Source organism: Branchiostoma floridae, chromosome 10 (genome assembly GCF_000003815.2).
Source record: "Branchiostoma floridae strain S238N-H82 chromosome 10, Bfl_VNyyK, whole genome shotgun sequence".
Lineage (NCBI taxonomy): Eukaryota > Metazoa > Chordata > Leptocardii > Amphioxiformes > Branchiostomatidae > Branchiostoma > Branchiostoma floridae.
The window spans coordinates 7,154,143-7,170,898 of record NC_049988.1 but is presented as its reverse complement, the minus strand read 5'-3'; the positions used below and the strand labels follow the sequence as shown (position 1 = coordinate 7,170,898).

Sequence of the window (16,756 nt, the reverse complement as noted above, 5' to 3'; positions counted from 1 at the left end):
ATACATGTAAGTATGCATGTGTGTCTCTGTTTATGTGTATGTCAGATGTAGCAGACAGACTTATGTTATATTACACATCTGTAAGGAATGTCCACCTGTTCCTGAATAGTTGGCACAATCTTTGCTTCCTGCCCAATTATTGTAACATCCATGTTGGCATGGACTTGTACATGTACAGTGTATGTGCAGGAGTGTTACTTGGAGTTAATAGACAATGATAACTCTAGATAGCAGCGTATAAAATACTCACTTGCCCACTTGCACATTGCAACCACTTTTTGCTTGGTGCAACTTACTTCTGAACTCAGGTTGCGCAGGATGCAACTTAGATTTAGAGCCTCAGAACTCAATTTTGTTGTCAATGGAATTGGAAGGAATGAATGAGCCATGGCAGCTCCATTTCATATCAGCCAAACATGTATGTATTGTACCTTTTTTTCAGAAATTAGTGAATTGTAGGTGGTGCAACTTGAAATTCAGTTGTGCAACCTAGTATTTGTCCCAGGTTGCACACTGTGCACACTGTGCAACCTGGCTCAGAAAAGTATTTTGTACACTGGATAGCAAACTCTGTATTGGCATGTTTTATACCTTGGTGTATCAGGACTCTTGGTGCAATTAAACTAAAAAATCAGGTGCACAGAAAAAATTGGGTTCAGCATAAAATACATTGTTAGCAAAAAATGATTAGTCTTACCGCCTCACTTTACTGAACTTGGATCTAAAATTCTATAACTATATTCAAGTCTTAAACAGGTAATACAGCAAAGGCATTAGATATAAGAAATACATCATGCTGTATACTAGACAAGTGTTACATTAGTACCATAACTTTATACTGAGTACATATGTAACTCTTTAAGAACATCTCTTTGCACCCACAGTCAAGTCTCCAATTTTACTTAGGGTCCACAGAGGTTCATTTGCACTCAGTATATGGACAAAGTTAAAAGCTGCCAAGAAAGCACATTATGTCATATGGTGTACATGTAAAATGTCAAAAAGCATGTTCCAATATTGATTCATAAAATCAAGTCGTATAACATAGAAGTACCAGACCAGAGCATTAGCCAGCTTGGCTGGGAATCAAGATGATTTGGCTATTTATATCTCCTACTTGGCCTTGAGTCAAGTTGGCCTAACACCCTGGTCAACTCGGCCCAATGGTACGGACAACTGGTTAGGGTTAGATTTATGGCTATGGCTATGGCTGCTAGGGCTAGGGCTTGGGCTAAGGCCAGGGCTAAATCACTTGGGCTAGGGCAAGGGCACTTGGGCTTAAGTGCTAGGGCTAGGGCACTTGGGCTAAGACCAGGGCTAGTTTACTTGGGCTAGGGCTAGGGCAAGGGCACTTGGGCTAGGGCTAGGGTACTTGGGCTAGGGCTAGGGCACTTGGGCTAAGACCAGGGCTAGGTTACTTGGGCTAGGGCTAGGGCAAGGGCACTTGGGCTAGGGCTAGGGCAAGGGCAAGGGCTTAGGCTTTTGGGCTAAGGCCAGGACTAGGTCACTTGGGCTAGGGCTTGGGTGAGAGTTCTGATTAGCTATTGACCAAGTTGGTAAAGGACCAAAATCCTCACACATCAGCCTGTTACAAGTCCTCTTTCATGATTTAGCCTTCCATAGCTGTCAGGGGCCTGCTGTTCCATGTTACCCACCAGTTTTTCACAGTTTATGGAGAACTCCACTCTTATCTGTGCAGGGACCAGTCTGGATCAGATATAGTATAATATACATGACCCACTTACCAAGGACGATATCACTGTGTTACTTCACTGAGTTGCTGCTTAGGTTAGAGTTGTCTGTACATCTGTGACAGATGCTTATAATTAGGGGCGGCGCCCATCTCCATTTCTGTAGCCTTTTGGCCACACATTTTTGTGAAGCCACTACAGCAGGGGGTAGTCCACTGGTAGTGATATCTGTTTAACTCCCATACTCTTCTTCATTTAGTGCTGAGTGCTAAGCAGAGAAAGCAGCATTGTGCCATTCTTGAAGTCTTTGGTATGACTGGCGAACACTCTATCCACTGGGCTATTGCACTGGTCACGAGTTGCATCTTAGCCATTTTGAATAATGACAAGACAAACTTGATGACGAAATCTATGTATGTTTTGGATATTTTTAACACTTTTGCAAAATATTTTGTGACTCATACTGTAAATGCCTAAAAGTATTTTGGGATTTAACTTTGCGGTAGGGAAAAAATGAAGTGTCCAAGGTACATTTGTAGTTTTAGTTTGCAGTCGAAACAAGGTGCAGAAGACAGAACAACCATTTCTGTGGTGGTTTAAGGAAAAAAACAGGAATATCAAACCATTGTGAAAATGTTAAAGAGCTTGTGACAGGTCAAAAGGCCTATAAATATGAAAACTAGACATTAAATATAGTAATTAGAAATTGTTTGTAATTGCCATAACTGAGAAATAAAGATTATACGGTTGTCCAAAGTCTGCATTTCGCGACACGCCGTGCTGGCTTCTTGATACGTCGTCACGTGACCTATGACGTCACTGCCGGGAGAGATTTCCCCGCTGGGCTCAACAGCAACGCCGCCATTATGAGCGACGACATGGACGAAGTCGAGCAATTTTCCGACTCGTCTTCTAGCGTGGAGGCCTTTTTTGAGGTGGAAGGGGAGTCGGTGCCGTCTCCAGCAGACGTAGGTGGTGTCGTGGCTTATAGGTACGAACCTTACCTTGACGAGCAGCAGTCAGACGGAGAAGAGGATCTTGACGGAGGTCAAGACACAGACAACAGTGTTGGTAACGCTGAGGTCGGTGCTGAAGGGGGAATGGCGGATCGGAGCGGCAGACAGGAAAATACGGAATGGTAAGGGTGGCTATAATAAATTATTGTGACTGTTGTTTAGGCAACAATTTTCTATCAAATGACAAAGTATAGACGCTGCGGAAACATGACGAGGAAGGTTCGAGACAGTCGAGCATAATGGCGGCGAGCCTGGGGAGGGGGGCGGCATGCTCGAAGAAAGGTTGTAGAATTTGGGTTGGTTCGTAAGGCCCATTTACACAGTGGTGCGCAGGAACATTGACTTTAACATACGAGGGGCGTGCAATAAGTAATGGTCCTGACCCACTTCCAGTTGTCTGATCTAAATGAAATTTTGTATGTGTAATAATTCATATCTCTATAGGTTATGTTGCAAAAGACAGCTCTGAACTAATTGTGGTTTCTGATTTACTGGTGTTTGAACGCATTTTTTTGTCTTACTATGCATAATTACATGTACCTGGAAATTGAAAAGGAAACAACCACCGGAGATAAGAGATGTAAGGCTGTCCCAGTGAAACATTGCTAGTACTATTTGACAACTGAACCTACATTTTGGCAACATGTAAACAAAAGCGGTTTTCACTGCTCGACTTTTCTTTGTTTTTATTAGTTGAAAAGTCTTATTTTTACACCAGGGAAAGGGTTAGTAGTTGTTGTTCACACGTAATAGTGTCCCATAAATTGTTACAGTCACTGTACATAGTACAGGATTGTCATCATGTTAAATGTTACCAAGAATTAAATAAATTATGTATTCCAGCTAAATTTCCTGTGCTTTTTTTTATTTGAATGCTGGAGTGAAAGGGGTTGTAGTTAAATGCATTCACTGTATGTGGTGTTTCAGGTGCTCATGTGGTCACTGTACCACCATGCCAACAACAACAGAATGTGTATGCTGTCATGAGGTACAACAGATTAATGTAAAACAGCAGCAGCTGGTGCACATGATGGTGCCCGTTCCTGGGTGCATAACCCTTCACCCAGGGTTACCCGCGGTCTGTCTTGACCCCTGGGGACTGCAGTGCGCCTACTACCATTACAGGCAGGACCAGGGTCCACTCAGCCTGAGCGATAATCATGAGTAAGCTGTCAATCCATCAAACATTGTGAGTCTAATAACCAATCAACCAATCAATTGTTCAAAATACCAAATCAATTAATCAACCAATCAATTGTTCAAAATTCCAAATCAATCAATCAACCAATCAATTGTTCAAAATATCAAATCATGACATGCAATCCATCAAATCCTCCAACAAATCATAAAATAAGAAGTTTCCAATAATAGGATGGTACTTGAAATATTGTGAGAATGAAGTATGAAGTTTGAACAGTGAAATCTTTTTCCTGACTTTTCTTTGTATTCACTGCCAAGCTGAACAAACTTGTTTCATTTAGGAAGTATAGGTACATTGCCTACCGCCAGTTCGTGAGGTGGTGTTGGGGGTGGCTGGGAGCAAAGATTAGAGTCGTTATCCCAGCATGTGCAGTGAACAAGATCAGGGAGACCTTCCCCTCAGAAGAGTATACTGGTTTCAAATACCCACCTTTGGATTAAAATGTTCATACTATAATGTTTAGACTCATTTTACATGTATGCGCTTAGGAACATATGTAGAGCATACACTAGAGCAGTTCATGACTTTTCTGAATGATAATTCCACGTACATATATAATTTCATCCGCCTTACCACAGAAATATTATAGCATAAAGGTACAGCAAGACAAGGGAAATTCAAAGCAGATACATGTATGTATGCAAATCAATACCAGCATGTAACAACTTGGATAAGAAACCTCAGTACCAGCAGAAAGAGATAACGTAGCAGCAGAGTTGAATGCTAGTAGCTCTTCATACCTAAAAACCTAAGCACAGTTTGAAAACTATTTACCCCTACAAACTTTTGTGAGGCATTGTGTATAACCTTCCAACATGTCACTATGGCATTCATCCTAACCACGTATAGACTAGAGCATTGGTATATCCCCATCCAACATGCTATATCTGTCACATAGATAACTGCAACAATGTACCGACTTCTTTACAAGACAAGGCAAGCTTTCTACAGTAACACATAGGACAGCTACACCATACAGAGATGGGTTGCAAAAGACATGTCCAGAATACAAAGAATATGCGACGTCCCGGTTCTGAGGTCTCCATGTTCTCAGTAGCAGGGATGTCCCGATCTGGATCGTTGTCTGGATCATCTGGATTGTAGTCTGGATCATCTGGATTGTAGTCGGTATCGCAGTCTGGATCATAGTCTGGGTCGTCTGTAGACATCGACAGGCTGTCCTCATCATCATCAGACACTGACATCTGGTCCTCAGCTTCGGGACACTGGTCGAAAAACTTACTCTCTGTCTGAGTACCAACTGTGCACACAGATGGAGTAACTGTCTGCACACCTGTTGAAATATGATGTAAAAAACTCACACACACTATTCGGTTTATTGTAAGTCGTTCATTCGGCAAGAGTTCATGTGTTTGAACATACATGCTTACGTGCATCACACAAAGGTATAGGGATATAGGATCTAGTTTGTAAATGCCATATATGTAGAACAGAAATATGCAAATCTAACAAAGAAAGACATTTCAAATATGTCATCATCCAACTATAATGTAATGGAAAACTGCATGTTCGTCCACACACACACATACATAAGCATGTAAGTTATAGATATATGTAAAGCATTTCATAGTTCTACTATCATTAATTTTTCCCGGTCTCTAAGTCTAACATCAGATACATGTACCTTTGCTTCGTCCATGTCCTCGGAACTGGACGGCTACAGTTCTGGTTTCTGGAGTCATGGACACCTGTGTAGCAGCGTCACCTGTCTCGAGCTCTGTTGGATTCACCTAAATACATAAAAAAAAGTGTGCAGACAGGGTCAGAAAATATTTACTGAATGTTTTAGAAAGAAAAAGACAGATGAGTCTTTAAAATGGACCCGCAATGATGCTTCTGTAAATTACCAAACTTGGGCTTTGCTAGTTGTGAAAACTTACATCTGTAGCGACAGATTGATTGCTGTCAGCAGGAAGGTCTCCTCCCCCTTCTCCCACTTCTGCAGCCAGACATCCCTGAAGTATCTGGTACATACACAAAGACAGGATTTTAAACGGTTATACAAGTAATGAGAGGTAAGCGGTATTGAGTAATGAACACTCCAGTTTTATATTGTGATCTGTTGTGCTTAGTCTTATGATCTTATCCTGGCTAACCACTGCAAGTAAATATCAGTGATTAGGTATATAAGTTATCATTCACTTTAACACTTGTAAAACAAGTGCTTTAAAAAAGCTGGCATTTTGCCAAGGTTTGCGTGTGTACACGGTTTTTTTCTAGTTATTGGAATGTGCTGAAACTATTGTTTATATTAAATGGATGTAAAAAGGAAACAAGAACAATTTAAAATCACCCTCCCCTGGACTCGATCCCGGACCGTAGCTCTGCAAATCAGGCTGACGTCAGAGGTATTTGTGTAGTGACCCCTGAACCCGGAAGTCACTTCTCTGCATCATAGCGCACTTTTCAGAAAATGATATCTCAGCAATCGTATACCCCTGCTTTAACATTTTTACATTGTCACGGTCTCCATAGTACATACTACAAATCTGGTAAGTTAGAAGGTCCAGTTCTTTTTCGATAATACAGGGCGATCAATGAAAAATCGTGGCAATTTCCATTTTCTCACTGGAAATCCTACTAATGGCATAGGGTTTCCAGTCGAAATTGTTTTGTACCCAGGGGAATCAGAACATTTGTGTTCCCTAATAGAGGGTGTTGATTTATGAAAAATAAAAGTTACAGAACAAAAATCGGACCTTCCGTTCCAGAGATATGGCCCTTTAAAGTTGCTGGGCCATGGGCGGTGTCCGCAGGTGTGGCGCCAGGTGTGAAAATCGCATTTCTAATTAGCAATAATTAAGAAAGTAAAAACATTGTGCCACTCAAAAGTTCTTTTCTGCACAGTCCAAGTAGTATTTCGTAGCAATCAAGTAAAGATAAGATGTTTATTTGCCTTTTTCTTTCACTACAGGTGAGGTCAACCTGCTGAAAATTAAGTTTTTTCAGCATGGCACATGCACAGCTGGAAAAGTGGCCAATTATTTCCAGATGACCCCTTTTTGAAGAGCGATAATCAATAAACTGTTCATCCTATAACTAAGATATTTCAGATATTGGAAATATGTAGTAGATTCTCTTAACACAGTTTATTGCAGACATTCTAGAGACATGGTTACGAGATTATGTGTAATCAAAAATACTAATTTGTAACATATCTCAAAAGGTCAAAGGTCATCGGCACCTGTCACTTATATAAGTCCACATAAAAAATTACCTATCAACATTCTTCTCTATCTCAGTGACAAGTATCACATGTTTAATATAACAGAATAGAAATAGTTTAGATAATTTCCACATCAATTATGCAAATTAGCTTCTGATTTGCATAATTAATATTTAATTACATGAAGCATCACTTAATCTATCTACATACCAATAATCATGATGATCCGTCAACCCCTTCTTGAGTTATTCCCTTTCACAGTCTGACCATAAGCATTGAATATCAGCATACCTTACTACTAAAGGGTTTTGGCACATGCTAATGCTAAATTTGCCATCAAAACTATCACATTTCACCAGGAAATACTACTTTTACGACATCTAATGACCAAAAGTATATAAAAATATTACCTATGAACCATGACCACCTGACTTTGTAACTGGTTTATTCAAGTTTATTGAACAATTGATAATTCTTTGACATTACAACATATGTTTGAAAAGACTTGGTAGCTCCTCTTCTAAGCTGCACAGCTTTGAATGGTTGATACATTGTAATTCTCCCTCTGTGCCATCTCAATTTCTTCTATGATGTTCCAGGTGCTATTCCCAATGCAGCATCTTGCAAATCTGAAAACTTTTAACATTGGAAATATCAGCAAAAACCTCTATGCCCTTGATATCACATTCAACAACAAACACAACTTGCTATGTTATTGATTTTTTTGATCTTACAAGGTAAAAATTGAACTTCAGTGATCATCTCAACGTAAATATGCTCACGTTGGACACATTTACAAATGATGTTTCCTTTCATGAAGTTGGTGACAAAGAAAACAAAAGTTTTGCGTCTCAAACCTGAAACAAACGTGTCCGAACATACAATGTATCTACACTTATAAAGGCTATCTGTATACAATTAATGAATATCAATACGCTAATTATTTACATGGAAACGAGAATATTTTGATAATTATGGACCCGCCTAACTAAATTTATATGCAGGGTCCTACGGCCGTAACTCATGGCCCGGACTCGGCACACCACACGGAGCGAGTAGCACATGTTGAACATTCACATCGCTAACTCACAACAAACCTACACATGTTATACATCATTTTAAAGCTTAGAAACCACTTGTTACACACATGGATGCAACTTTTTGAAAAAATAAGACATCAATTGTGAAAAATGCCATCTAAATTTGCAAACTGGAGGTAAACCACCTTAAAATTGCGGTACAAGAAAGTTTCACGTACCAAATTGTAGCTTGTTTTCTTGTCTATCCAATCCTACCATATATGGGTTGCTTCCAAATAAGGCTGAGATGCAAATCAGGCTGACGCAACGCCATGCCCGCAGAGCGCTCGAACAGGTAAACGCAGAAGTGACTTTCCCGTCTCGCGAGGCATTTTCCCGAAGGCCATATCTCAACAATCTTTTATCCCCTGCTTAAAATTTTTACATTGCCAGGGCCTCCATACTACATACTACAATTGTGGTAAGTTTGAAGTTCTAGGCCTTTCTCAATTTTACACGGCGATCAATTGAAAATCGCTACACGCACGGAAAACACCACCGCCGCACGCATGAATATTAACTAAGTCGCAAAGGAATCTGGGACAGGCTATATGTAACTGTTATATATATATACACGATTTATTTGGAAAACATTTCATCTTTATGAATTGGTAATACAACGTTAAAATGTAAGAGCAATAATTTGATTATATGCTGCATCAATCTTAGGAATATCATACTTCATTCATTTAATCTAATCAAATATCAGGCCCCATTACGGACCACAGACAATGACTCACGACAGAGCTTTTAAGTTGTATACAAATGCATTGCAGATTTTGAACAGGTCCGTTCATCTCAACATCACTCCATCACTCCATCACAACGGCGACTATTCTGGTCTCAGGGCATTTTGCCGCTAAGGCGGCAAAATGCAAAAAGACCCTACATAGGCCTTGGGATAAAACACTTTTCATCAAAGACCAATAATTTATAGGGGTTTAGTCAATAACTTTTTAGTGTACTTCCCCAAACGTGTGGAAAAAATATCAACCATAATACACTACAGTTAACATATTCCGATACATTCCCACATAGCGTGCGAGGATACATTTCCGATATGTTTTCAGTGCCGTGGTACCGACATGCATCACTACAACGTCATGTAAACAAAACGCTTCTACCCCACTGTCTACCATTCAGACTACGATATACCATTTTTGTACCGATTAATAAACACACGGACACTATGATATAGAAGTGATCACCAAACTAGTACCTCTAGATGACGCCTCTTCTGTACGGCCCCAGAAATCCGGCTTGAAGTTCGCTCCTCGGGCGCCGCCGGTCCTCGCGGAAATATGCTCGGAACAGCACCAGGCAACAAAACTCTCCCGCTTTTTACCTTCAATCCAAACTGTTCCTTTAGACTTTCGCCGGTGTCATAGCATCCTTCGTCAAAATGCGCACTGCATAGGACAGCGTAAGGCGTAAGTTTCCACGGACTTCCTTTAGGCCCTGACCTGGTGCGACGAACCTGCTGCACCCATTTGTTTCGAACGCTTTCCTCAGGAGGAAACTTATGAAGGTAAAAAACATCGGCCCTGGTGTTTGAGCAAAACCCTGCGCAGCATTGATCGGGCATGTCAACAACGGCACTCCCCGGGATTATCCCGAGAAATGCGATCTCCCTGCGCAGCTGTGTTTACAAATAGAAAAGATGGCGGCCGAGACTTGGGTGTTCCGTTCGCTCTCCCGGCGGTGACGTCATTTCCGGTTTACTGTTCCAGCAAAACGCGGCACGCGTTTTCCTTGGCGAGGTGATCAAAACTTGTTTTCAACAAGAGAACCGTGTACTTTTTTTCTTAAATGTGCATCTCAACTAAATAAAGATAGGTTTGCTGCAGCTTTTTTGCATATATTCTGAAATTATGGTTTCTATGTGTCACAAGCTCTTTAACATTTACATTACTTCAATGAATTGCTGTTTGTATACGGAAGCACATGTCAACAAAAGTTATAGTCGCTGTTGCAGTACCGAAAGAAATCAACAGAGGGTTCATTCAAAAACACCATCCAAAAACCCACTTGCCTACAGGACACAAAACAGATTAAATCATCAGATTTTTTATTAACCCTCCTACCAAGGACTGAGCTCAAACTCGGTGCCCATTTATCAAGCTTCGATTCATGTGAAAGCAATTGACACCTATATATGAATTACCCCTGATTTGCATAGATTCCAGGCTGCCACAAGCATCCCTCTTTTGAGTGATATTTTGAAGAAGTTCTTGAAGAATTGGAGACAGCTGAATGTCTATGACAGCTGATTACTTCAGTTGCGTGAAATTTTTATTCAAACTATGTGGCCTTTTCGGCAAAGCTGTATACTCTATGACGTCGATTTAGTGGCCTTCCGTTCCCCGACAGTTTGCGATCTGAAAATGCACAAACATGGACTCGATAAGATTGGGAACCTAGATGTACAACGTTAACGTTACATAAACAAATTGATATGAACTTGTCCGCACATGTCTCCGCGTATTCCGGCATGTAGCAAACAATTTTGGCTTCAGAAGTTCCCCAACGATCCCCAATAAGTACGGACCTTTCCCCCCTTTGCCGTGCAAGACAAACTACGGAATTTTGCCAACAGTTGAGCATTTTTTTTTGCTCAGCGATCAGAAAAAAATGACAGCGATTAGATTCCAAGTGTGCAGGAATGTAAACAAAAGGACCCGTACTTTCATAGAAAAGTTTTCACTTAAATAGGAACAGTTAACAAAACTATGTTTTAGTAGCATAAATCTGTGCATTTTCTTACATATTTAGCGGCCGAGAATATTAAGAGATTTGGACAAAAACATCTGTAAACTCACCCATGATTGTCCTACGACGATCAAATAAAAACCAAAATGTCCGCCATTTCCTTGTCTAAAAGATACAGACTTCTGCGCATGACAGAAATGCTCCCCAAATAAGGAAATTGTCGGAAAACAGCTGGATTCCGAGCGAGTCCTCAGCATAGCTCGGGCTGTCTGACGTCATAGCGTTGCTCATTAATATGTGATTTCCAGCAAAACCCCGCGAAAAGCCGCACCGGACGTTCTATACAAAGAAGTGCCGCACCGGGGTGAAGACAAAGAAAGGCAGCGGGATTTCGCAGGGCGAAACAATGGGCTCAGCTGGGTGTTAACTACATACTCAGTCCTTCTGATATAACGTCCTTGCTCCTCCATAGAAAGTAATACGCCCTTTCGGTGTCCTTAACTAGTTAGGCTGAATTAGTCAGTCATTCTGCTATGCCAGTCACCTAGTGTTCTCGTCAAGTTAGGCAGAAATGCTGGTTGATCATCCATACTTGGGTTCTGGTCCATTAATGATTTGACTAACTCTACTAGTTGGAAGGTTTTGATGTCTTTGAAGCTTTACTGGTCTATGGGGAGCTACCATTGATGATTTGACTAACTCTACTAGTTGGAAGGTTTTGATGTCTTTGAAGCTTTACTGGTCTATGGGGAGCTACCTTTTTATTACCTTCGCCAGAATGGCTAAGGTTATGTTTTAGATTTGTGCGGCTGTCCGTCTGTTAACAGTATAATTCAAGAAGCCTTTGATGGATCCTGATGATATTTGGTAGGTGGGTAGGGGTTGGGAAAAGGAAGGTCAAGTTTGATAATGGCCCGCCTAGTGGCTTGCTAAGGTACTGCAGTGGAACATTTTTGATATCTCGTGTTCTGGACATGCTGTGGTTGTGATTCTTTGTATATCATGTACAATGTTTGTGGAATTGGAGCATATTGATAATGACATTTACCAGTAGTATGTGGTAAGGTCTTGTCCTATCTATCAATTGAATGATTAAATTTTGGGCCCCCTGGCAGCTTTTGTTGGAATTACAACTGTTCTGGACTAACTTATGGCCATTATTTTTCAGTGTTACAAAATGTATTAATGGCAGATACATGTAAGCTCATGATATTTTGTCCAAAAAAACAGCACTTGGTAATTTTTGTATCAGTTGTACATTGTATGTTTTTTAAGGATCATGTCTGTTTCAGGAAATATATTTGATTACCTTGTTTTGCAGACACAGGAGATGACACGCGGTCCTGGGGTCCACCGTTCTGTGGAACAGAGAGCGCCTACTTTCTATCAGTTAACAGGAACAAGAAGGTACGGGGATAGAATAAAGATAGATTATGTACTTCAAAGATGATAGAAAATAGATAGAAGAGAATATATAAAAGAAAACAGATTGTGGACTTAGTTGATGATCCTCTTTCCTGTATATGTTCTCAAAATAAAAGTGCTTTAAAATTTGTCTTTTATTTTCAGAGCATCGCTGTGAACCTCAAAGATCCGAAGGGGGCCAAGATTATCAAACAGGTATGCAGAAAATATTTCGGTCCCTAACTACTGTTACAGTGATACTACACATACAGTACTGTCAGCGCTAGTACACAGTCATGTACACATATAGTACTGTGACAGTACACATGTCATAAGTACTGTCAGTGGTAGTACACCAACAGCACTGTCATAGTACACACAGTACTGTGAATCATAACACACACGCACAGTACACATACAATGTAGTTCTATGCTGTTCTACATTATGTACTGTAGACTTCCGGTTATCTTCCCTGCTATCATTGTGTGCCACCATGGAAGTTAAATACTTTAGAGAAATAAGATTGTGCAACGACTCATAATTAAGTGACCGGATGCTATGATTGACAACATGAGGGACCCGGTGCCAATATCTTCGGACACTTTGTCAGTTGGGACTTGCTACTTCCTAACTAACAAGACTAGAGGGACTTACTGTAAAATGTTTTATTTTTGTGGGATTTTTTTTCACAGTAGGTATGACATGGGAGTACTCATTACATAGTGTTTTAATTTTGCAGTTGCAGAAAAACATATACAAAATTTGGTGATTAATTTGTATTGTCACAAAAACTAAAAAGTGTCCCAGGACATCTAATAATGTTTAATGTCAAGAGTGTCCTCCAAAAAGATACTGCAGACAGTTTCTTCTAGCGCCTCAAGAAAGAATTACGTGCTAATTTCTGAACTTATTTCAAGCTTACTCCATTTCATGTTCTTGTTACTGATATCAATGCATTCTTTTTTGTGCATAATTACTCTTACACACTTAAAGCGCTTCATTCTCATTTGTATTTCATTTACTAGCCTAGTTGTTTTCATTCATGTCACCGTATACTTGTACATCAAATGACCATTCATAACCTTAAGGATAAACAATTATGGGGCTTTTTCTGAAGATTTGCTTTGCCTAATGGTCTTTGAAGGTGTCTCATCTTTCTTGCTGTGGTTCTTTCGATGAAACTGAGTCTTGAAGAGGATGTTCCTTTTGATCTCCAGTGGTTATGGTGAACCCGGTCCAGTAAATGCAGTTTCAAGACACTTCAAAGATGTGGCTCCTATTTCTAACAGTTAATGGTCTCACGTGTTTGGTCATCAAAGGATTTTGTCATAACCACAACCCAGCATGGTTATATGTGCTCGCTTATGATGCAATTAAGGCGTTATGTTTTGATTAGGATACACTCTTTCAGGGCTACTTTGTTCTTCTGTACCTTGTAAAACTGGGATTCTAAAGAAATGGCTTTAAAGGGATTGTGGGGGTGTAGAGTGTGAGATGAAAGTAAACAAGTGCTTTTAAAAAAAGCTGGCGTTTCGTCTACGTTTATGAGTGTGAACTGTCTTTTTCTTGATTCAGAAGTAAAATCTGTTAGAAAAAGTCACTCAAGGGCTGTTGCGTCTATAAGAAAAATTGTTATTTTGGAAACTGTTTAATAGCTGGTCTTGGCTTACAACTTTATTTTAAATGTACAATAAGTTCATTATAAAATCTATCAATATACTCACTCAGGTACTATGTACACTTGAAAAAGCACCATCAGCACTGTGACAAGATTCTATCTAAATTGACTACCAAACGTCAAACAAATATCCAAACCAATTAACAGCTACCTCATCTCTATTATACTGGTTTCCGCATTTACAACATTTCTTCCTTGTTTTCCTGGATAATTTTGCTAATATTCATGAAAATTTCCATACTTTTGTGTCGAGCGGTGTGACTTTCCACATCCGTGTTGTCTGAAAACTTCTGAATGAAGTCGATACTGAACAATGGAGCATTTGCTACTGTAAGAAAGGATCGCTGTTTTTGATGGAGTTTCATGCAAACAACATCAAGAGCCTCTGTTTACATCATGAATAGTAGTTTAGTGGCGAGTGTTTTGGGAGAATCATCTTACCGCGCATAGGAGCCGCTGCACGGTATTTTCCATTACCATGAACAGAAAAATTCGAATGCCGGGTTTGGAATCTATGAAGTCCTGTTCATAAGACAAAGGCCTTGCATATATGAAATGAATACTAAAATAAAAATAAAAAGATTCAATATTTAAAAAGAAAAAAAGAAGAAAAAAGAAAAAATCCACTCTCGGTTTCGAACCAGGGACTTTCGGATCCGAAGGCCTATGACTTTACCAATTGAGGTAAGTTGTTGCGTGCATAGTATGGGAGTGTACATTATGCTTTAACCTCACTACATAGTATTATTTATGTCGATTTTCGGTCGCTTTCTTGATAAAATCATTTTTTTTTCTTGTGCAATCTTGTGGAATAGATGTTATATGGCCATTTTCCAGGATATTGAAGTCCGAAACCACAATGCAATGGTATTTCCAAACAGTTGTAGCAGTTGCATGTGGTCGCATGTGTATCGTGCAAATCCAGGTTGCCTGGCTTTTCTTGCTCCCTTGCCATATAAGGCAAAGCCTGAACATGAAATGTTGCAGGTCTTGCCATATAAGGCAATGGTTGAACAACAAACATGGAAGGTCTTCATGCTGTGCGACACAGTGTTGAACCAAACCAAGCATGCATGCATCCATGCATCGAAGCAAGCACTGAAGGTAAAACCCAACACATGGCGTTTCGTCGCCAGAGGGCGACGAAACGCAAAAAACAAAATGGAAAATTGAAGAAAAGAGTTCTTGGCATTTGTTGGCCTAAAAATTACAAACAAACGAAAAATACATCTTTTGCTTCCTTTGAGTTTAGCACCAGTGTGGCATAACTGGTGTGTGTTGGGCCCAGAACCAAGAGGTTCAGAACCAAGAGGTTCTGGGTTCTATACTGACGCCATGCCCCTGATGTTGTTTCCTTAGGAAAGACACTTTACATGGCTTTCTCTGACTGTGGAGTGACACCCAAAGAGCCTCTCATCAGCTAATCTGTCAAAAGTGTGTAAAAATGATTTGGCTTTGATGCACCAGTGTGCATCACGTAACTTAGAATTATGTACAAGGGGTGATCAATAAGTTCTGGGCATCATGCAGAAATAATAAGCACAACTCAGATGCCAAAGCATAGATGTCAAATATAAAGTCTTGTAATCTGGTAGGTATTAAAGAGAGAAAAGAAAAACATGGACACTTGAGCTGTGACCTGAGGTGTGCGGGTCAACTTGCTCTGCTTGAAAGTCAGACACCCGCTTCTTTCTACTTGAAATAGGAAGGGAATCCTTACCAAACATTTAACAACATCTTCAAAGAATTTATGGCATGGGTAACTGGACCCACACATGTCTGAACACAGTTCAACTATGTTTTTATTGCAACTTTTCTACTGATTTTCAAAAAGACATTGCCTGGAAAGTAATGACTGCAATGATTTGAAATCTGAAAGATATTGATAAAAGGCTTCAAACTTGTGCTTTGAAATTTGAGTTGTGCTTGTTATTTCTGGATGAGGCCAAAAACTTATTGATCACCCCTTGTACAGAAAGTTGTAGCAGTTGTTTGAGATTTCTCAGTACAAGCCCAAGAGATCTGGGGACAGGGGGATTTTGGACTAGTCCAATATTCCCATGGGTCGTCCCTACAGGATGCAAGTAATAATTGTTCATTAGCACAAATTGCTGTTTCTTCCTTTTCCCTGGCTTCATTAGAGTAGCTGCAATCGTTACTGGTAATTAGCCACACGGGTCAATCCTGAAAAATGCACATGATTTTAAATTACTCCCCAGGTTACTCTTTAGTCAGTAAAAGTCTAGGTAATGATATTAGCTTGTACTGGACAGTTTTAAGTAGAAATGTAAGAAATGGAACTAGGTCATAGGTTTTAAGCCACTGTTGTGAGGTACATGTAGAGGCTAAGAGACAGACTGTCTCTTGTGTAAAAATTAGCTTCTCCTTCCTCGCTCATGCCTACCCGCACAAACTACCCTGTAAAATTCTGCCCTGGGTTTGGGTAGCCACATAAGAAATAACAACTGATTCTGACCTATACAAATGTACTTCCTGCTCAGACATGGGCAATTGCTCAAAACGATACACAGAGATGTACAGTCAAACCTGTATTAGCGGCCACCTTTACATAGCGACCACCTGGCCATTGCGGTCACTTTTTCTCGGTCCCTTGGATTTTTCCCATTGACCTAAGCATTAAGAAATGGTCTATAGCGGCCACCTCTCCAACACGGCCAGATGATTCCCGGTCCTGTAGATACAGAAACACTGCATATTGCGGCCATACATGCAAGGATTCGAGTTCCCGACAGGGTCATTTTGGTAAATTTACCAACATTGCGCGTGGCA

The 16,756-nt window shown here is 40.2% G+C and overlaps 2 protein-coding genes across 4 annotated transcripts in view; both read left to right on the top strand.

Annotated features, from left to right (window-relative positions):
- The window catches only part of LOC118423924 (succinate--hydroxymethylglutarate CoA-transferase-like), a 64,763-nt gene that overhangs the window by 6,599 nt on the left and 41,408 nt on the right, over nt 1-16,756 (top strand). For all 3 annotated transcript variants that reach the window (XR_004832139.1, XM_035832239.1, XM_035832238.1), the window contains exons 3-4: nt 12,205-12,290; nt 12,453-12,503. Coding sequence is in view for 2 of the 3 variants with exons in the window: in XM_035832239.1 (XP_035688132.1) it covers nt 12,205-12,290; nt 12,453-12,503 (137 nt within the window). In the remaining variant the exon portion in view is untranslated. The remainder of the gene's footprint in view (nt 1-12,204; nt 12,291-12,452; nt 12,504-16,756) is intronic.
- Nucleotides 2,332-4,361, top strand: LOC118423930. Its single transcript, XM_035832247.1, has 2 exons — nt 2,332-2,829; nt 3,635-4,361. The coding sequence occupies exons 1-2, from the start codon at nt 2,558-2,560 to the stop codon at nt 3,873-3,875; spliced, it is 513 nt and encodes a 170-aa protein (XP_035688140.1). The 5' UTR covers nt 2,332-2,557; the 3' UTR covers nt 3,876-4,361.